This window comes from Halichoeres trimaculatus, unplaced genomic scaffold (genome assembly GCF_033239565.1).
Source record: "Halichoeres trimaculatus isolate MK-OKI-2021-1 unplaced genomic scaffold, fHalTri1.1 fHalTri1_scaffold_11, whole genome shotgun sequence".
Classification (NCBI taxonomy): domain Eukaryota; kingdom Metazoa; phylum Chordata; class Actinopteri; order Labriformes; family Labridae; genus Halichoeres; species Halichoeres trimaculatus.
The window spans coordinates 17,847,231-17,868,747 of NW_027437189.1; the positions used below are offsets into that span (position 1 = coordinate 17,847,231).

Sequence of the window (21,517 nt, forward strand, 5' to 3'; positions counted from 1 at the left end):
TTACAATATAACTAACAATTTTAAATTAATTAATTGAAAGCATTTTTTGAGCCTCAACTCACTTGTTGCAGCAGCTTTGCGTTTGCGAACGGGCTTCATGATGCTAATGCCACAGCTGGGCTGCAGCGAGGGCTGGAGCCAGTAAGAGGTGTTGTCAACATTGGCCATGTAGATTCTCAGGCTTCCGTCCTCACAGAGGAGAATCATAGTTGTGCGTTGTTGCTCGTTACTGGCAGTGTGTCGAATAGCCACCATGTCCTGAATCTGAGTAAAGGAAAAAACACATTAATGTTAACCCAAAGAGCTTCTATTCACACTGCAACTTCACTTGACCGATTCAAACAAAGAGCCTGAAAGACATTTATCTGGATTAAAAATGTGTAAAATCAAAAAAGCACTAATATTTTTATCTACACATTATGATAATGTCACCAGCAAAGCATAGGGTGAACTAAGTTGCCTTTTTGAAGACTTTAGAACTAAACTAAGATCACACCGCTTTAGTTTTTGTAGCTTTGCAAACTTACTCAAACAGGCACGTCAACTGATCAGTGAGTATTTTATCCAGTAGGACTTGATAAGATCTGATATTTCTGGGCTTCTTTTAAGTTTTGAGGAAGTTAAATTTATTCAGCATGTCCAGAAGTTTTCAGCACACACTGTTTGACGGAAGCAAGATTTGGACTTCACTTTTTATCAGAATTATGGCTGGCTGTGCTGTGCTGCAGACCGAGGTGCTGCTGCTGAAGCATGGTGGATCTGTGCAGCGTTTTCCTCTAAGAAACATGAGTAACGCCAAGTAAATTTACAGGCTTTATCCTTGGCAAATGCACCAAACCAATAACTGACATCAGGTGGTAATTCTGACATTACCCCTGGTCCGCACAAATACAAATCCTGTACAAATCGTATTATAGTATCACCAAACTACTGGTTAACTCCATTTATTAAAAAAGTAGTGATATAATGTGATACCATCACAATAATTAAAAATATCATGGTATAATTTTTTTGCCACACCATCCAGCACTACTAGAAACTAGAAACTCAACAGAAATAGCGCAAGTTACAAGATCCACATGTACCATTAGTGCATATCTGCTTTGACTTTTTTCATACACTGATTTTTTTTCTAAAAGTTGAACTTTCTGTCCTCTAAAATACATGCAAACAAATCAAAGTTTAGACCCCTTACCTTAGCTTTGGCTGGCAATGTTTTGATCTCTTGAATGAGGAAGGTGTCCGGCTTCACCATGATGACAAGCGGTATTCCTGTAGTCTGCTGCACGCAGCACACCAGCCCTGGGTGGTTCATGACCTCAGACCACTGGCACAAAGCCGGTGACATCTTACTGCTACTCCCATTGGAGCTAAGAAGGCAGGATGGCCAGAGAGAGATGGTTACTTAGTAAGCACTTCCAGTTAAACATTGGCTTCTTAAAATGCATCATGTATTGTGCTCAAGTAATGTTACCCTTTCATGTTGATGGGGAAAAGCCTCTGCACCTCAGTAGTGCTGCGACTCACTGTTGCCGCAAAGGATTTTCCCTGGCTGTAGCTGAAGAAGAGCATCTGCAGCACATGTGAGTAATAAACTGACACACCACCCCCGGCAACTTGCCCGTTGCTGTCCTGAAATCACAAAAAAATAATTTCATTGTGTATTGCTTCAAACCACTTAATGAGCTTTCTGGAGGTCTAATTCTGTGGTCTTAGTATATCAGGCCTACCTTCAAGTCTTCATGGTTTATCTCCAGAACATTTGTGACATAGAAAGGGCCATGTTGGGCACTGCTGGATTCATCCATGAGCTGGGTGTACATGTAACCTGCCGAGGACATGATGGCAATAACGCTCTTCCCCTCCTCATTAAAAAGGAAGGTGGCATCACGGATCTTGGAACTTGGTAGCAGGAAGTAGTACATGGGGCTCAGGGCATCCACAGATAAGTCATAAATCTGCACAACAAGAAAGAAATTAATGACTTTTCCTAATTTTAGAAAGCGTTTCAGTTATTGATACATGTTAAGTAAAAAAATATATAAATTACAACTTTATCGTGATGATGATGGATCTTATATTTTTTTTCCCTCACTACATACCTTGACAAAGTCTGCAGTGATGATGGCGAGCTCAGTTTGTGATCCTGGTAACCAGATAGCTTTTATGATGAAGTTTCCAGTGGCCAGTTGTGGATGCAACACCAGATGGTCTGACACAGACCCTGTGCTGCTGAAAGTTAGAACATGGCAGTCCTAGAAAAAAGACAAGAAAAGAAAAAAGAGACAAAATAGTCAAACACCGAAGACCTTTTTGACCTTTTTCCAATAAAACAACAAAGGCAGACATGTTACAAAGCCTAAGTGTTGTCAATAGAAAGAGCTGTCAACCTAATGCAACTCATGATGAGAGAAGTTCTCAGTGTTTAAGACGTAAGCAAATGTCAAGATCTGATGCTACAAAATCACTGACAAGACTTGACTATAGCAGCCATGTTGGGATTTTGTGTGTGTGAAAAGGGGGTAGGGGATGGACTGAAGGTGCTCAAGAGAGTAGTGGAAGAGGTACCAGAGAAAATCTAGATATATGTGGCCCCAGTCTTTCTCTAAATGTTAACATGGACTCAGAAAGGCCTCAAAAGGAAAAAGCCCTTCATTACAAGGAAACTAGTTTCCTCACCTTTAGGCCACACACTGCCAGGTAATCCTCATTACAGGGGTTTCCTGTGAGACTGAGCACAGTAAAAGGTACTGGAGCAGAGGCCAGACGGGTCAGTGTAAGCTTCCTCTTGCTTGAGTCAGCCTGTTTCAAGAGTGTAGACAGCTGCAGAACAGTTATCTGCAAGGTAGGACATGGAGAGAAAATTACTTAAAGGGATAGGGGGAAAATGGAATGCATAAATGTTAATAATTAAATTACATTATTGCCAATAAAATACATGAAAAACAAACAAACAGAAAGGATCATTAAGTAACTTAAATATGCAACAACCAAGAAAACACTAGGGTTCCAAAAGGGCCTGGCTGACGGCGGTGGGCTCAGGCCCTGAAAATCAAAAAAACCTAACCAACCCCAGGTCCAAAACATGATAATAGCAATATAAAAATTGAATTGTGAATGTCAGGCTTTGCTCTATGTCAGAAATTTCCTTTATAGGCTTGTAAATATCAATGCATTATATTATTGATGAATTTAGCTTCTTGGCCAAAAAGCTAACCTTTCCTTTCTCATGGCTCACTGCCAGGTGCTGGCGCCGTCCATGGGGTGAAGACAGAACACACATAGCAACTCGACGCAGGACATGTGCACTAATGAGCTGGCGAATAGTTTGTCCCTGGTCCCCACTGTAGTTCATCCTCACATTCTCAAAGGCACCTTCCTGCGAGCCGAGTGTGGGCACCTAGGAAATAGCAGTAAGTAATAGAATTCATTAACCAAAATAGATTTTCCGGAAATGTTCGTAGAAACTGATATTCAATGTTCAGGTTTTATTACCATCAACTGATCTGTCATCTCTACAGTTTTGTCCTGGGTGTGCAATTCATTTAGGGCTTGCTGAGCTCGGCTGCTGCTCCCCACTGCTGATGCCTGCTGGAAGTTGGTCTGAATAGCTTCCATGAGAAACATGAGCATCTCCAGTATGACTGCTGCAGTTGATGAACCAATCTGTCGTGAAAAAAGAGAGACAAAGGTTTGAACGACACAATGTTGAGATCTAATACAACATTTCTTTATGAGGTGTTGGGCCACATTGAGTTTTCTTAGAAGAAAAAAAATTAAACCTGATCAGACACAAATACATATATCGGTGATTAATCCTTGATAGATCAAATATAAAAATTCGAACCACTTGAGCCAGCAGCTCCTCCTGGCAGCCCTCAATACTCTTGCACACACTGCTCTTCTTCGGTCTGTCTTCATCACCAGGTTTGCCGTCGCAGATAGTGACCTTGCCCTTGTCAGAGGGTGAGGAGTTCTGGTGGCGAATAGCACTGTCAGGCATTCGCAGTTCACTCTGGAATGCAGAAGACTCTTTCAGAGTGGAGCCTATCCCGCTGCTAGGGCTGCGTTTGACCAAAGCCTGTGGATGGCACGATAAGAAGTAAAGCAGTGAGAATAGCAACATGATGGATCACTGAAATCATATATAAGCAACTCTAGCAGCACAATAAATACAAGCTTTCGTCATGACAGCATATGTTCCATTAACTTCTTTACAAAAATGATAACCTACACTCATTCAAACATGGCTAGCTCCCCCACAATGTGGAGTATATAAAGTAGCAAAAGAAATACACCGTTTAAAGGGGTATGTCTGATAATAGTCTATTTAATCTTAACTGCCCCCATGGCAAAAGTCATGACTGTTAATATCACAAAAACAATGTCTACCTGTATTCATCATTGTAGTCTGCTGCATGCTTTTACCACACAGTTATTTCTCTGAACAAAAGCATCACAAGCCATAATAATCACAGAAAAACAGAAGACTAATGGGAAACTAAAAATAAAATGTAAATGCGTGGTTTGTTCATCATCACATGCACACTTAAAAAGCCTCTATAAAACTTAACTAGGAAAACTGGCCTTTCCACTACACAAAATATTGACAGAAGATGTTATTTCACTCATTTCTGGCCACAAACGTGGACTAGCTATAACCCTGACCGAATGAAATGACTGGATGGAAGTCAATGGGGGAGTGACTTGCAAGCCAAAGTTACCGCTGTTGTTCTCTTCCCATGATGACCTGAGGTATTCGGTCTCACCTGGCAGCTGCCATCCTCTTTGGCACCGCAGTCACAGAAGAAAGAGCCATATTTGGCATAGGAGATCTCATGGTCTTTGTGACAGACCTTGGCGCACACTGTGCACACACCTACCCCATCCACCATTTTACAGGTGTGACAGTGGTACCTGCAAAATAAAGAAACAACCAAGACTTGTACATAAAATTATCATTAATGATTTCATCAATGGCAGGATGTCAGTTGCTAATTTAACAGGCAGTCAAATAAACTTCCTGATTTTAAAAAATAAGAACAAGACAACTTTGTGCAGTATCTTACACTGAATGGAATCAGGCTGTCATGTTTCAAAACAAACCCTGTCAACCCACAACTTTTTTTTACACAGTGTCCTGTTAAACAATTCAATGACTGCAAATATTTACCAGTGCTGGTTCATAAACTCCTTCTGTGTGATGGTAAAGGTACAGAGTTTGTTGCAAAGAGAGTCTTCATCCTGCAAAACAATGACAAATATGTTGGCAACCAAGAAGTTAGCATTAGAAAAACAAAAACAAGCCACTTATATCACAACACACAAAGACATACTTCACGCCATAATCAAAGGGATTTTTGAGTGTCGACCTGCAGTAATTTTATTTGTTGGCAAAGTAGTGTGTACAGTGTTTAAGTATTTTCATTTCCTTGGTTTCACCAGCTTAAGTTTGATCCTAAAGATTGATCAGGATTGCTTTTATGCTTTTAATGTATGCTATAACAACACTTATGTTAAATTTTGTTAACGTAGGGGTGTTTTTTAACATTTCAATGTCTTTTCTAAGCTTTTAATTTTAAGCTCAGTTTTCTTAAATTGACAAAACATCAAACATTGACAGAAATGGGTATAATCTCACAGAGTCTTCAGCCTGGGAATCATCCTCCTCAACAGCAAGCTCCTCAACCCAGTCTGAGTCCACTTCCATCGCCTTTTCTTCTCCCTCCATCAGCAAAGCTGAGGTGCCTTGACCACTGCTCTGCCGCAAGGCATTCATCACATCAGCCAGATAGGAGATGATGTGACAAGAGCATTCCAGCATGCTGGCGTGCTGAAATAAAGGAACAGGTGTACACTGAAAACTTGAAGGTTATTTTGAATGAAAATATTGCATGGGAAAAACATGTTTGCTGGCGTGAAAGAAAATTTCACCTGGGTGACGTTGAAGTGAAATTGTTATACTTTGAATTTTTATTGTATAAAAAACATACCTTTCCTTGAGACAGGTTTGTGCTCACTTTTTCCACAACATTCTTCTGGGTGAGATACTTTTTGCTGGAGAAAAAAAAACAGATTTTTTGTTTAGGCTATTCACAGACTGATAAAATTGCTGCTCAACCAAGCCGAATTTGTTAAACCACTGATTAAAAAACATTTTTCCAATCATAAGTTTCTATTTGATTTTAAAAAATTCATGCAGCAGTTTTCCTGATGACCTTTGCATGAAATTACCCCCCTGCCCACCTTTATTTGAATATGATCATGGAATAACACATGAGAGGACTTTAAATCTTACCATCTGGTCAGCCAGTCGATAGCTGCTCTGTGAAGCTGCAGGTGGCCAGCCCCCTGTCCAGCGCTGGCAAGCGTGGCCATGATGACCATGAGCTCAGGGAAGCCTGTTCCATCTCCATTGGTCAGCATGTCTGTTGCCATGGGAATGAGTGTGCTCAGGAGAACAGTGCACACTCCCTCCCCTACCTGGCTGTTGTCCCTTACAATGTGAGTGGTGAGCAGTTGAAGAAGCTGTCTGTTTTCTTGCACTATTTCAAGCTGCTCTGAGTCCTTTGGTGGTGCCGCTGTCATGCGCGTCAGCCATGACTGGAGGCGAGAGGGCTCCACACAGGCCAGCTGGGCCAGAGATCCGCAGAGACATAGGAGGCTCGGGTTTGGGCTTTTCTCCGCTAGATATGACAGCACTAGTATTAGAGTACTGAAAAAACTGTGTCATTTTTAGCATACATTTATTACATTCTCAAATCGGACTGATGACACCTTGGCTTTTTCAACTTAAGAACCTGATAAACCCTAAAAGAGTGTCAGACTTTTGCTTCTACACACTTTTCTTATGGTAGAATAAAGTAGTTTGTGTTGCAGAAGTTTCATTACTTTATGAAACAACCAGACAAGCACAGTAACCTGGTGTGCAAAAGTGAATGAATGAAATAAAATGTACTTACTGAGCTGGAATAGTTTGGTGAAAAATTTCAGAACCCTGTTGCAGAACTTTGCTGATAGGTTTTCATTGGCTGTTGCCATCATTATCTGGACAAGTTCCCCACTAGACAAAAAAGACAGACTATTTGAGGTAGATGTAATAACTGTGGAATAATGCAGCCTGTATTCTCAGCTGAGCAGGTACCTGAATGAGAAGAATTCTTCCATTGCCTTGCGGACTTGGCTGCTCTCAAGCTGCTTCTCAAGGTACTGAAGGCATTCCTCAAGGACAGATTCATCCAAACCACTACCAAAGAAATAAAAAACAAAGCTCTAATTTTGCTGAGTACAGAGAGAGGATAACATTCCACAAAAACAATTCACTTAAGTAGACTGAAAGTTTAAAAAAACGCGAGTTAAGTGCTGATTTAAAATAAAGGTCCAGATATAAAGTTTGTGGTAAGTTTACAGATGGTAATGTCAAATGTCGTACCTGTTAGGATCTGAGTGGTTGGCAATGATGTTGTAACACCCAGTCACCAAACGCTCGTAGATGCGGGCCAGGAAGGCATCTGACTCTGATGGTCCAAGGATGCGCTCCAGTGAGGTGCTGCTGATCTCAGCGACACTCTCTGTGCTGCTCTCCAGCAGGAGAGGCAACAAAGTGCGGACAACCTGTGAGGGATTCAGCTCCTCTGTGCTGGAGAGGCAAATGGCAGTGGCATTCATCAAAACATTTTTCTTCTCTGTTTAAATTTCAGATTTTAAAAAGGGCAGGAAAACTAACTTACACAATAAGATCACCAGTGAGACGAACCAACGAGAGCACAATGTGTTTTAGAGATGAGGCCAGTGGCAGGGACTGACAGCTCAATGTGCCCAGATGAGCTGCTTGAATTGCACTGATGTAGCTTTCTGATGGAATGGTATCATTGGCAAACGCATTTCGCTGAGAAGACAAAAAACAAGATGAAATAAGTGTTGTACCAAAGATTGTCTTTAAATTTAATAAAGAAAAGCTGGGATATTGGGAGAAAACCAAGGGATTTCATTTGATTTTCATTATTTAATACTTCAAAAAGTAAATATTTCTACAAAGAATTAATTTTAAAATGAGCTGCCTATAAACATTTTAAACCATACACCTGATGATTACTAACAACTTTATTTACATACCCATGAGCCAATGTTTGGGAATTCATTGGTGTGGATGCTGTTCCAAGTCTCACATATTGTCTGTACAGCTGATGGCAGGTTCTGCATAATGCTGTGACCTGTAAAGTTTCATTTGGAAATGAACAAGCGAGTACACTTAAAAGACGGTAAAATAACAATAATACTTTAAAAATCCTGCTCTTTAATTAACGATTTGCATACCGAGCATGTTTGCCTTGCAGCGAGTGGAACCAATCGATAAAACTGCAGCATAACCCTGGAGCTTGGCATCTGTGAGCTTGTTCTCCCCTTCCTCTGGTATGTTCATCAGAAGGTATGACCTGATCACAACAAGTCTGGTTAAAATTTGATCAGACCCAACACATGACTGAGCTGCAGACAGATAAAGCACATGATCCTTAAAAACTGTAAGGCCTAGTACACACACTGGTCTGCACAGGCAGTGACAAACAGTGTCAGCATCTAAGCACTTTGGTAAAGAAGGTGATGAAAAAGACACCCAGCGTCTAAAAAAACAAAATTGGAACAGGCACATAACAAACACTGATTGTGTCGTCAGGCAGAAGATTGCTCTGAAATATACAAAATCTCCAGATAAACATTGATCTTATCTTGACATTTAAGCACACAACACATGTATGACAATCATAAACTTGTCTGATGTCCAGATTTGTGTTTTTTTCTCACCTTGTGAAGGCTGTGTAGATGTCAGTCAGCTGCAGTGTGGCGGGCAGCAGGTTCTTGGTGATCTCTGATGATTTGTGGGGTTCTGCCTCAATGGCAACCTTGGACAAATGCTCATCAAGGGAAACCTGCACCTTTGAAATGACTGCATCCAGAGTGTAAATGGCTTGCAAAGAGGGCAGCTGGTGCAGTGGAAGAATTGCATTTGGGTCTACGCTTGAGAAAGTTGATATCTGCAACAGAATCAAATTTTCAATCATTACAAAGTTTTTGGAATATTTCCACAGGTAAGGAAGTGAACAATAATGATAGTATCATCACTTACCTGTCTGGCAATGTATTCCTCTGCTAGTTCAACATCGTATTTGACGGTGCTGCACTTTGCAGCTGTGATCTCAACCAGAGAGGCTGCTTGGTCGGGTTTCATACCCTGCTTCACCAAATGATCCTGTCATGGCCATAAACATCAAAAATCTTAATGCTGAACCGCTTAAAGATGTTTGATAAGAAACTTAAAAACCTAGTCTAGTGTATAGTGTTTGCAGTGTGTCTAAGCTTGTTCAATATTCCTGGAATTTAAATGATCAAAATCCCAATTCAAGTATTTAATAACAACATATTGATGTCAACACTGGTTATATACAGGTGTTGAATTTAACAATGTTTTGACTCATTTCATTACTTTGTTGCAGATAAGAATTTTGTTTGACTGATGTGGGTGTCAACAGACCTTGATCCAGTTCACGTAAGTGGACACTCGGAGTCGTGAGGACCATCGGAGTGTGTGAAGTATGTCACTCTCACTTGGATCGCTGCAGCCAGTCTTCAGCTGTTCCATGTACGCCTTTGAGGGTGGTAGAACCCCCAAAATTCTCCACAGTACCAGAAAGTAATATTGTAGAGAACAAGCCTCCTGTGAAGGATGATAAGACCATATAATTCATTTATTCCTTTTTAATGTCAATGCTGAAGTAGAACTTTACGTCACTGTAAGTTAACCCCACATTTACTGGTGTTTTCTATTAATGATTTCTTTATTCTAAAAATGGACTGGCTTGTTCAAAGTACAAACAGGTCAATTCAGATGTATGAGATGTATGCTTGTTCACTCTGAAAAAAGAGTTCACGGTTTAGTTCATGTTGTGTGCTCTCACCAAAGGAGTGACAGGCTTGTTCTCCTGTCGTCTTGCTGTGTCAAACTCAGAGCCTGCCACCAGAAGTGATATGAGCCAGGCATACAGCTCATCGTATTTCACTGCTCCGTTAAATAGTTTAGGAAAGACCTATAAGAAAAAATCAAAACATCATTCTTAAATCCTTAGGCAACAGAGAAAATAAATAGAGATTTGATAAAAGTTAAAGTCTCACTTTGCAGTCCAGTCTGCTGATGTCATCTTCAGAGGCCTCGGGGGACAGAACGCAGTAGAACTTGGGCTGAACATTTGAATCTCCAAAAAGAAAAAAAAAGACTTTAAATTTATGAAAAGGACATTTTTTTTTCATTAAGTAGCACCATATTCTCATTTTTTTGATTGACTAGACACACGACAAAACAGACAATAAGAATAACACTGGCATAAGTGAATTTTAACCCTGTTTAATCTCTTGCCAAATGATCACTTAAAAAGTCACAATGTTCAGCTATAGTTATAGGTTCAAAAGTAAAAATTTACCCTATTTGTTCAAAACAGCATTAGGAGAACAAGTGAAATCATTAACAATGTTTTGTAGAACTTAAAACTACACTCAACACTGTGTTAAACATTCTCCTCAAACTTAGTTCCAAGTAAAAGAGCAAAGCCCTATTTCCACCAAGCAGTCCAGTCTAGATCAGTACGGTTTGGTACAGGTTGGCCTGGTTAAGCCTGGTCCTGTTTGCCAACTGTGCCCCCTCGTGGTAGGCGGCATGTAGGCCGGATGCCAATAGTTACATTATAGAATGATGCCATAGCACCACGACACAATGTACCCTGCTAATGAATCCAACAAAGAAGAAAAATGCAACACAGTAAACAAAGAGCAACTATGGGAAACATCCAGCAATTCGCCTTCTTTGTTATTGGTATGTGGCTCTTTGTTACAAGTGGCACCCCTAAGGAAGGGTCCTAATGAGTGGGATGGCTTGTCTCAGTGATTTGGGGATCTGTCCCGGGATTAGTCAGTGGAAATACCATCAAATGTGTGCCGTGCTGAGACAAACCAGACTGAACCGCTTGGTGGAAACAGGGCTGCCACTAAACACTGAAAGCTCAATACATCAATGGCTTTGGTGACAACATAAATGGGTGGTTTGCCAAAATGTTGTAGCAACTTGTTCTTCATTGGTCTTACCAGCTGAGCAGTGTTTGGCCCAGTTCTCCTCCACCTCTTTGAATCCATAATATAATGGGAGACTGCCCCGTTTGCCACCTTCCTGGGCTGAACTTGGCCCGGCAGAGGGTGGGGTTAGGAGGTTATACTGCACCTATAACAAGAACAAAAATAACTCAATAAAAGATAAATGATTAGATAAATCAAATATTTATACAACCAATAAAAAAATTGTCAATCAACCTGTTCAAAGAGGTACAGAGGAGCTTTGGAGTAGTGGCGCAGCAGGTAATCAAAAACCAGACACAGACGGGCCAGGTTGAGGGGCACTGCCTTCAGCTGGGAGTCTCTGCTCTGTGCCACTTCAGTGATGGCCTGGGTAACCTGGGTCAACACTGACCGTCGGCCGCGCTCTGACAGATTGTGGAACAGAAGGAGCAGAAGCTGGAGGTGCTCCACGTTAAGATCATCTTCCCCGTGAACAGAACTCTGGATTGTGTGCTGCTTCAGGGTTCCCAAGAACCTAAAAGAGAGAGAGAGTGATAGATGACTTTCAAAATTACTTAAAAATGTATGAGACATGCTTTTTTCTTAATACTGGTGACTTGTAAAAACAATGCGGCAATAATCATTCATGTGCCAGGAGAAAGCTGGTAAAATTCTCATACCGTTCCCAGACTTTCATACACTCAGGGACATCTGGCTCCCCCTGCACACTGGCTTTGTGCTGCCATATGAGGAGAAGTCTGGAGAGTACTGACAGTGACTGAGGGTGAATGTACAGAGGCCAGGGACCTTCTGAAAAAGGTGCAACACCCAACTGCTGAAGAAGAGTACTCTGGAAACGACAAAACATGCAAAACGAACTCTGTTACACTGAACAGTTGATAAAGATTCACATCATTTGCACGTGTATTGTTGCCTCACAAGATACACGTGGGAAATAAAGAAATTATTGATACCTGCAATGCTGGGGAAGGAAGGTCTGATGTTACCAGGGTGTGGTTGAAGTGATACAGAGCCAAAGAAAACACTTCATCTGAAGAGCCTGGGGGAAAAATATATATTCTATTAAGTGACAGGCTTTGCCGTTTACCAACAATGGGCTACATTCATCATTATCTGATAGAAAATGAGGGATATAACTTGAATTTATTCATGCATTGTCATTTACTGGCATACCTTTAACATCTTTGTCAACGTCTTTGATGATACTGGCTAGCGTGGCCATGTGTTGCTCTGTGAGAGATACACTCAAGTAGTTGCGGATGAAGTTGTTCCTGGACTTCAGCATTGAGGTGGTGATAAAGTTCAGAATGCTTGAGGCTAAACTCAGGAACTGGAAAGTAAAAATTTGGGTGAGTTTGGAAATGAAAAGTTTTTATTGTCTGTAAAGAGGATGAGCAACATCAAAATATCAGCTGTTGTAATCTAACTTGATGCTGATATAGAAACACAAAAAATAGCCATTACCAGTTCAGGGTCTTTGCGACCAGCTAGAATGTTGCCGTTCTCGCTTGGGTTCTGCTTGCTGGGACTCTTCAGTCGAGGAGAGGTCTCCAATGGCGGGGGTGGTGGAGGGGGCGGGGGAGCAACTTTGTCTTTGGTCGGTGAAATTGTCTCTTCAAACCAAAGCCCCAAGATTGGTTCACTGTCATCATCTGTAAATAAAGATGATGGCAAACAGTTAACATGAATGTTGTAAGAGTGTAAGAGAGTAATATCACAAGACAGACAAGATATTTGTGAAGTGGTGTTGGTGACGTCAAAAGACAAGACATAAAAGCTTTAGATTAGTTTACAACACCTACAACACTGTGCAGGCAGTGGACAAAGACTGCAGTAATAAACACAAAGTGATGTCCTGTTGTTAAAAATCCACTTAAACTTCAGTCTTTTTACAAGCATCTACATTTTTAATTAATAATATTACCTATCACCTAACCTTTCATAAAAAGTTTTCATAAAGCTTTCATAAAAATCGCCATGAAAATGAGTTATTTCAGGTTTTACACCTGTTATGCAGTATCAGTTTGTATTGTCAATAGCGACTGGTGACAGAGATCCTTGCATGTTTGCCTTTTGTATCAAAGCAGTAAAAGACAGATCTCAGCTCATCAGCTTTCATCTCATTCACAACTTTACATTCCTGTCTCAACAGTCTAAATGTGCCCCTTCTTGGGTTGGTGACAAAGCTGTGAATGACAGTATTCAAAGGCACAGCTCAAGCTCAAGTCTGGGTAAGGTCCTTGAGACCATCGTCTTATCAGATGATGCATTCAAATACTGCTCTGAAAACACAAGGTGGCCATGAACTTTAAGGTTCTCTGCTTGCAAAGGTACAGAGGAGAAAGCTTTTACTCCCTGAAAAGGTAGTTGGCATATCAGCAGCACTCAGGTTTTGGATGGTGCTGTATTTTGAGTGTTTGCTTTTGAGTTTTCTTGTATCCACTCATCACCTTAGGCCCAGTAAAACTCAAGGGAAATAACTAGAAAAGCCAAAATACTGGGTCGTACCACATAAAATGTAGCATGTAGTGTGCACTACATTTTCTGTAGTATAACTTTTTATTTAGATCTATTTTGTAGAATGCTAAATGGGTTTTTCGGTTTCCTTAGGCAGAAGTAAATAAAGGATTGAAACACAGCTTCTGTAGCATTCACAAAGGAATCCCTTACAAAAGTCAATGAGTAGTTTAAAAGGACTCAAATGATCTTTATTCGATGACAAAATTCATCAGTATTTCTTTCTCATTGTGTCACTGTATATGTGACAGACTGTTAAACATTAGTGTCTCAGATACACTGCAAAAAACTGAAATCTTATCAAGTGTTTTTGTCTTTTTTTAAGTAAAAACTGTCTTGTTATACTTGATATGAGCCACTTTCAACTTATCAATCCAGAAAAATGTCTTGTTTCAAGTTATCAGAGTACAAAAATGAGGTTTTAATTGTTTGTAACCAGTAAAAACATCTGCCAATGGAACAAGAAAAAATTGCTTGAAAGTTTCCTTGAGACTAGAACAATGTCTTAATACAAGTAACTTTTCTCTTGTTCCATTGGCAGATTTTTTTTACTGGTTACGAGCAATTCAGAGCTCATTTTTGTCCTTAAATAACTTCAAACAAGACATTTTTCTGGATTGGTCATGTGAATTTGGCTCATACTGAGTCTAAAAAGGAATTTTCAACTGAAAATAAGACAAAAACACTTGATAAGATTTCAGGTTTTGCAGTGTAGGTTGGACTGGTAACTCAACACAGTAGGTGGCAGTGATGCATCTACCATGAGAAGAAAAAGGAAGAGAATATTAGCACCATGCATTGAGGGATGCGAGTTAGACTGGTCCACTGAATATTACATTTTTTTTTGCAGCAGATTTTGCTGCTGTTTGTATTCTGCATGCTGCATTTTGACCAAATCAGCATGTATCACTAGTATAGCAGGCTAGTTTTGAAAACAGCCCATGTTTGAGTCTTTCTCCACCCTGCTGACAACACACTGAACTCTCACATTTAGTTGTGGCCCCACAGTGCTAGCCGTTTCAGCTGCTGTGAACAATTTAATCAACGTAAGCAGTATTGTGATTAAGCATAAGAGAATATAAACGTATGTTGATCTTCACATTTTCATTCCGCTTTAAACAATAGTTGTTCTTCAGGTGACAGCATGAGTGAGAGCAAAGTGTGTTGGAATCCAAATTTTACAGGCAAACCTGAAATTATCATATTCAAAAATAATACCACTGATTTGACATGGGTCCTCAAATGTCTTTACACAAGCCATTTTTAGACACATGTAACAAGTATTGCAATAAGAGTAAAAGGCATTAATGATCCCAATTAAATGGACTGTTATTATTTTACTATATACTGGTGAGTTAGTGGATGTATAAGACAGTTTAAGGACTAACTTTTCATTGGCTGTACAAGGCATGACAGGACAGTCACAGACTAGATGAGAAAAGGTTAAGGCCACAGGACACAGCTGTCAGAAGAACCATCAAAACCTCCACTCAACATATCCAGAGCTGCAATATATAGTTAATCAGTTGCTCTGAATGTTTGAGTTAAATATTCGTCACTCAGCGATAAGCACAGATTTGCCTGCTTGTTAAATCAGCTATGAGAACCAGCATGTCAGAACCATTGGTATTATCTTTTGAAACACATTACGCTACAGATGAGCCTCTTTGACAAAACATCTACTTTAAGATAAGCCAATTTTTAAATTTTGAAAGTTTGCCAAAGGATCTCCATCTGTGGCTCTACCATATTCTAAGGTAACAGGGCCACTGCTTAGAGCCTAAATTGTGAGACATACAATAACAAAATGAATCTTGGACAGTGAAGTGGACACCAATTCTTTGACCTGAGGACAGAAAACAGCTGACCTGAGACACAAGCTGCACTTGTCTTCTCCTGTCTTCTCTCTGCTGAAATAGTAGACACTGTCAACTACACTGTCATTGTGTGATGAAGGGACAAAATTCAACTTTAACAATGTTGTATGAATGTGTGTGTGTTTTACCATTCTCCCTGCTGCCACAGCCTAACTGACTGATCCACTGACATAACATCGGTTTCACTGCATTACTGATAAAACTCAGCACTGACCATAGCTCAGAGATCAGACACAAACACGACTGCTTTCAGTACTTGCCACCTAAAGAGAAACCTGAGGCGTACCCAGGAATTACACAAAACTTCTGGGTTATTTACTTGTCAGTTAACTTATGAAGTGATGAGTACAAATATGTACTGGTAGTAGTTTTTTTGGTAAATAACCATCATTTACTTTCAAACTATTTCTGCTAGATCACACTTTAGGGATGCTCTGATATACAATTTCAAGGCTGTTAGACATAATAACATAGCACTGGAATGTTATGTAGTCAGGGTAATCAATAGTGATAATCTAAAATGTAAAAATGTAAAGACATAATTTTGTCAAAAAAGGAGGTTATTTCCCATATTATGCTTATGCCTTATACCTGAACTACCGTTTAGGGATAATAAAGTGCATCCTATTCTATTCTATTCAAGGTAATCATGAAACATCAACTGGAAAAAGGAGATAAGGCCACATTTTATATTTTCCCATTTCCACAAGAAGTTCATCATAGCTATTATGACCTGCCGGTGCCATCACCACCACCACTATCTATTATCCCTCAAGGAACGCCACTTGGCATAAAAAACTCGTAAAAGTGAAGATGCTGAGACTTTACTAAATTTAACTGAGTATTTAAAATTACTGCAGAACCACTGTACACTATGTTGACACTGACACGCTTGCCTTCCAATCTATTCAATCAGAATAAAACATCTTTTAAGCTCAGTGGTGGTGGCGTTTCCTTTGATTGGTAGGTTAGGGTTTAACCTCAGGTCCTGCTATCCACATGCCAAATTGTACTTGGTCAAGTCACTGAACCCCAAATTGCCCCCAGTGCCGTGCCATCGGTGTGAATGGGATTAGTTAGTACTGGTGGTCTTCACAAAGCAACCTCTGCCATTAACAACACTTAGGCCTGGGCCAATACAAATTTTGCTGGACAATATGTCCCATTGACGATAAACAATATTATTGACAAAATGATTTTGAGACCAAATTAACCACTTATATAAAAATAATATTACAGAGTTATTCTGATTGCTCCAAACTGAGGCAAAAGGACTGCTCCTCTCATCCATGAGGCTTCATCAGCCTCATCCTAAATTTTTAACAGACCAATAGTCTCACTTTCAAGCATTTAGAATACACTTTCTGTGAGTAAACACCATTTTGCACTGTTCTGTTTGTATTTACTTTTATCAATCAAACACTTCAGTGAGTTTTGACTGTCGGGGCGAAGGCTCTGCATCTGCAGGTGCAGTTTCTTCCCCAGCTGGGAAAATTCGGTCAAGTGGTTGTGTTTTAGGTGGGCATGTGAGTTTGATGTGATGCCTTTTTTTTTTGGTGGTGCACACTGACTCGTCCGTGTTGGTGGGCTCATCTTGCTCCTTCAGTTTGAAGCCAAAATATTTCTACACTGGGGCAGTGGCATTGCACTTTACGATCATCTTCTTTCCTTCTAATTTCTGCTACTTTAACCTGTATCGCCACTCTCAAGCTCACAAGGCTCATTTGCTGAATTCTGTTTACACTAGCCCGAATAGTACAAGAGTCATGATTGTCCAAATTTCCATCAGCAGATTGATAATGATTACTTCATTGCACCCCCACTTCATTGTTTGGGTTATCACATACTGGCCTCTGATATATCAGGCATCCCTAAAAGATCCTCTATGCTTTACTATCTCTTTGTCTGAAAGCATTATAGTTTTTGTACAGTAGTTTGCATATCAGTATCATATATGCCAATCTACAAACCTTACACTGCTATGTGAGGGCATCCTCTAGCATGAACTTGTGATTTTAAAAAAAGGCCATCGAGATGATTTGGCTGCTAAATTCCACAAGATTACCTTGACTGCTGTCTTCCTCAGTACTGCTGAAATCATCCTCATAATAGGTGTTTGAATCCGTAGAGGCACTGGCATCACTGCTGACTGAGCCTTTCCTCTGGCGCTGGAGAACACAAGCCTAGGGGAAGCAAACGCAGAAAGAGCCTTTATGATGGTCACATATTTCAACCTTTGCATTTCAATAGTTTTTACTCAACAGAGATCAACATAGATAAATCATTGAATCTACTCAAAAATAAGAGCAGGGTACAAAAAAACAGCATCAGTCATCATTTTTATGTTACCTTTTGCAACATTTACAGGGTTCCTACAGCTCAAGGCAAGTTAAATTTAAGACTTTTTAACTTTTTTAATGACTTTGGAAATCAAATTTAAAAACAAGTCGACAACGAACCACAATTAAAACAAACAAAAACACCACATAAGTTACCTGGGTTAGAGGGAATTTTAACCCAATGTTAATTTTACATAAAACATCACTTTTTACCTTTTTTTAACCCCATTTTTTACAACTTTTTGCCTATTTCGCCCCCATTCATCTTTTGTGGCCACTGTCACAACCATTTTTGGAATTTTTACATGGTTTCTGAAATTTAGTTTCAAATTTAATTCTAAATTTTGCTGCCATAATCAATTTTCCTAAGCCACTTGTGGATTTTTTTTTGCCAATTTTTCCTCATTTTTCTCTCTCCAGGCACCCTAGGTAGAACCAAGATACGCGTCTGCTTTAAAAGTTCCACATCAACATTTTGTTAGTTGCGCTATTGTGATTATGCAATGTTGCCATGAGAGTAAATCAGGAAATTATTTAGAAAAATAGATAAATGTAACTTAATATTTTTTTTTACTTCAAACTAACATATATCTTACCAATGTGTTCAAATTTTTAAGACTTTTGAAATTTGGATTTAAAACTTTTTAATCCCAATTCAGGCCTTATTTTCAGAATAATGAATTCAATGCCTTTTAAGACTTTTCAAGGATCCGCGGGAACCCTGCATTTAACACTCTTTGTTGTTTCTGTGTGAAAATAATGACATGACATTACAATGCCAAGTGAACATTTTTTGTGATAAGATTACTGCACCTTTTTGTAAGATGTGGAGAGAAGGGTGAAAAGTAGATTTGTCAGGGGCACAGAGTCAATGAGCCTTTGCACTCTTTGGATGGAAGTGCTCTGTGCCATGATGTTGAGCTCTGCTGGAGGACCATCACTCGCCCAACCCTGCAGGTAGAGATGCGAGAAAATAGAAAAAGGAGCAGGATTTTAAAAAACAGATCATTTTGTGAGTGTTCAAATATGACTGATGTGTAGCATGTTCACATGAAAATTTGCAAAAGAAAACAGATGACTAAACACCAAATGTTGGTATGGCATGATGTCATGTTCCCATAACCAATACTTTTTTAATAGCAAACAAAGCACAAAGGAAGGAGCAAGACCTCTAATCACTAGATGGTGCTCTACTACAGAAAGCTCTTGTAGCTCTGCCTTGGTATCCTGTGTGTCTAGTTGAGCATCAAGGACCAAAATGAAAGGAATGTTGTGCATATATGTGCTTCTAGGTTGGCAGTGTGACTAAAACATGAGTGAGAGAGTGTCATTCGTAAAAAAAAAAGAAAAAATTCTTTGGAAAACTACAAAGTGTTTGTGGTTACATGTACCCGATGCAGAGCCTCAACTTGCAGATCCTGGAAGAGCGAAGTCAACAGTTTGATGGCATGGTTGGCCAGGATGACAGACAAAACTCCAAACCCTTGGTGTCTTTGGAAAAAAAACATAAAAAGGACAAAAGACAAACAGTAAAACAATAATTATCAGATTTCTTTACAAGATATAATGATAAAAAATAAGCAATTACAAAAGTTTGCTTGTACTACTTGAAAAGATCAGTAAAACTTATTGTACACCAGAAATAGGCTGAATCTTAACGTCCACACTCACACACTGACTTAGAGGCGCGTCTACACTAAATTTCTCAACTTATCTCTTATTTATTGGTTCATACCCTTTGCCAGGACCAAGTTTAGGCGATCCTGCGCCATCCTTGGTGCGAGCAGCAATATCCCGGACACGCAGAGCAGCCAGAGGATCTTTCTCTTTCCCTTTGTCTGCCAGGGCCGTTGGGCTCAGGTTCAGAATCAGGTACAGGCTGTTTAAAAGGCACCAAGCCCCAAGCAGCTGGAAGTTCTGATAATGCTGTGCAACAAAATCAGTGAGTAAAAGATTTAACAGATTTCTTTGGAGAGCACATATTTTTCAACATTTTAAAGAAACAATGAGAATCACAAGTTGGTCTAGGTAAGCACATGAGTACATCAAAAAGGCACTCAAACATGATGCTCACCTCTCCTCCAGCTCTGCGTGAGTTGCTGATGGCTTGGCCTATCATTTCATAGATCTCCAACTGTTGTTTTACAAAAAAACACTGCATGTTATCTTTTCCATTACATTGTTTCTTGTTATGGTATACAAAAAGACAAGATATCAGTGAAGATCAGAACTAACACCCACTCAAAATAAAAGTATATTATTCAACAAAAAGATCTTTAATTAATTGAGGTCTACTCACACATTTCTGAACAATTGTGGCTGCATCATTTTCATAGTCTTCCTCTTTAGTCCCAGTGGAAGCAGAGCGAAGTTGCAAGCCACTACCTACCTGCAGAATGGCCATGCAGGTGGCTACACTTACACCTAAAGGGAACAAAATGCTTTGGGTCACTTTTCATTTCCCATCTAGAATCAAGCAATGTTCAAAGTTCTACTACAGCTTTCACAGCTGTATATATGAAAATTTTGGTAACCTACCAGCATAAAGACAACTCAAAGCCAGCACAGTCATATCCAGTAACCTTCCTGGTGTCAGGGGCTCCAGCACCGGAAGCGAAAGTGTGTCCAAAGCCATGGTCACATCAATCACCAGCGAATGGAATCTATGGGTATAAAAATTGACTTACATAAGCTTAGGCTTAAATAGTTCCACCAGTCATTCTGAAGATGCATTAAGAAACTGAAAAAGACTTATGTCACCTTAAGAGTAAACGTTTAACATATTACATAAGCAAAAAGAAAAATGAATACCCATTGCGGACAGCAGTGGCATCAGCCACTGTGGCAGGCATGATAAAGAAAGAGTTCGCTGATACAGCATCCTGGAAACGGTTGATGTAGCGTAGAAAGTAGGGCAGGTTGAGGCACACTCGTAGCAATTTCTCAGACCCACCTAGAATTATACGAAAGAAAGAACTCAAATCACTGACACTGAGGTTTAAAATTTCAAAACTGATGCTGCATTCAATAAAATTGAAAAGAGTTTTTAGAACTCTTGTCAAAGGAGTAAATATGTATGACTGCACCTTAAGAAAACATATCAGGAGTAAAAACTCTTTTCTCTGTTCTCTTTTACAGCATAAAATTCTTGAATTGTTAATGTGTTCAGTTTGATTGTGGATTTCATAAATTTCAGAGTGTATAAACAGCCACATACCAAGTTCCTGTAAGCTTGACACATTCTGAGAGACAAAGGCATTTTTCATTTTGGCCTGAATGGCTTGATCTGTGGTTTGGTCTTCACAATCACTTTCAGCCTATAGTCAAGGGGACATGAAAACATTCAATTAGCAATGTAATGATGGGCAAGAAAGTAAGTATTAAGTAAATTTAATCACAGGTTTTTCATTAAAACATCAAGGACAACTGTTGCAGTTAACCCTGGATGAGGCAGTTGAGGACCTGTTAGTTCATAGGACTTGCCTGCATGTGAGCTGATGATGGGGAGGCTAAGATGGTGGTAAGGTCGGGGTTGAAAACTGAAGTCAGTTGATTGAAGAAGTTCATTTGTACTTCTTTTTGTCGAAGCTCTGGGTTCACAGCACTGGGCAACTCTTTTTGATCTTCCACTATAAAAATGTACAAGGACACAAATATTTTAAAGCA

General features: G+C 39.7%; 1 protein-coding gene across 8 annotated transcripts in view; it reads right to left on the reverse strand.

The window, feature by feature from the left end:
- The window catches only part of ubr4 (ubiquitin protein ligase E3 component n-recognin 4), a 50,163-nt gene that overhangs the window by 25,225 nt on the left and 3,421 nt on the right, over positions 1-21,517 (reverse strand). For 4 of the 8 annotated variants that reach the window (XM_074681964.1, XM_074681961.1, XM_074681960.1 and 1 more), the window contains exons 5-46: positions 21,335-21,480; positions 21,069-21,168; positions 20,663-20,804; positions 20,390-20,514; positions 20,151-20,275; positions 19,926-19,985; positions 19,587-19,777; positions 19,243-19,342; positions 18,665-18,802; positions 17,578-17,695; positions 15,504-15,545; positions 12,583-12,770; positions 12,292-12,448; positions 12,072-12,157; positions 11,778-11,947; positions 11,353-11,632; positions 11,131-11,263; positions 10,168-10,247; positions 9,954-10,082; positions 9,530-9,712; positions 9,125-9,247; positions 8,803-9,032; positions 8,317-8,435; positions 8,116-8,213; positions 7,731-7,888; positions 7,433-7,639; positions 7,145-7,246; positions 6,963-7,063; positions 6,299-6,686; positions 5,994-6,057; positions 5,642-5,833; positions 5,174-5,244; positions 4,725-4,917; positions 3,848-4,081; positions 3,496-3,666; positions 3,218-3,400; positions 2,680-2,838; positions 2,103-2,255; positions 1,731-1,958; positions 1,475-1,632; positions 1,196-1,370; positions 63-264 (exon numbers count right to left, since the gene is read on the reverse strand). In XM_074681964.1, coding sequence (XP_074538065.1) covers positions 63-264; positions 1,196-1,370; positions 1,475-1,632; positions 1,731-1,958; positions 2,103-2,255; positions 2,680-2,838; positions 3,218-3,400; positions 3,496-3,666; positions 3,848-4,081; positions 4,725-4,917; positions 5,174-5,244; positions 5,642-5,833; positions 5,994-6,057; positions 6,299-6,686; positions 6,963-7,063; positions 7,145-7,246; positions 7,433-7,639; positions 7,731-7,888; positions 8,116-8,213; positions 8,317-8,435; positions 8,803-9,032; positions 9,125-9,247; positions 9,530-9,712; positions 9,954-10,082; positions 10,168-10,247; positions 11,131-11,263; positions 11,353-11,632; positions 11,778-11,947; positions 12,072-12,157; positions 12,292-12,448; positions 12,583-12,770; positions 15,504-15,545; positions 17,578-17,695; positions 18,665-18,802; positions 19,243-19,342; positions 19,587-19,777; positions 19,926-19,985; positions 20,151-20,275; positions 20,390-20,514; positions 20,663-20,804; positions 21,069-21,168; positions 21,335-21,480 — 6,402 coding nt within the window. The remainder of the gene's footprint in view (positions 1-62; positions 265-1,195; positions 1,371-1,474; positions 1,633-1,730; positions 1,959-2,102; positions 2,256-2,679; positions 2,839-3,217; positions 3,401-3,495; positions 3,667-3,847; positions 4,082-4,724; positions 4,918-5,173; positions 5,245-5,641; positions 5,834-5,993; positions 6,058-6,298; positions 6,687-6,962; positions 7,064-7,144; positions 7,247-7,432; positions 7,640-7,730; positions 7,889-8,115; positions 8,214-8,316; positions 8,436-8,802; positions 9,033-9,124; positions 9,248-9,529; positions 9,713-9,953; positions 10,083-10,167; positions 10,248-11,130; positions 11,264-11,352; positions 11,633-11,777; positions 11,948-12,071; positions 12,158-12,291; positions 12,449-12,582; positions 12,771-15,503; positions 15,546-17,577; positions 17,696-18,664; positions 18,803-19,242; positions 19,343-19,586; positions 19,778-19,925; positions 19,986-20,150; positions 20,276-20,389; positions 20,515-20,662; positions 20,805-21,068; positions 21,169-21,334; positions 21,481-21,517) is intronic. The other 4 variants (XM_074681965.1, XM_074681962.1, XM_074681963.1 and 1 more) reach the window with 3 other exon arrangements.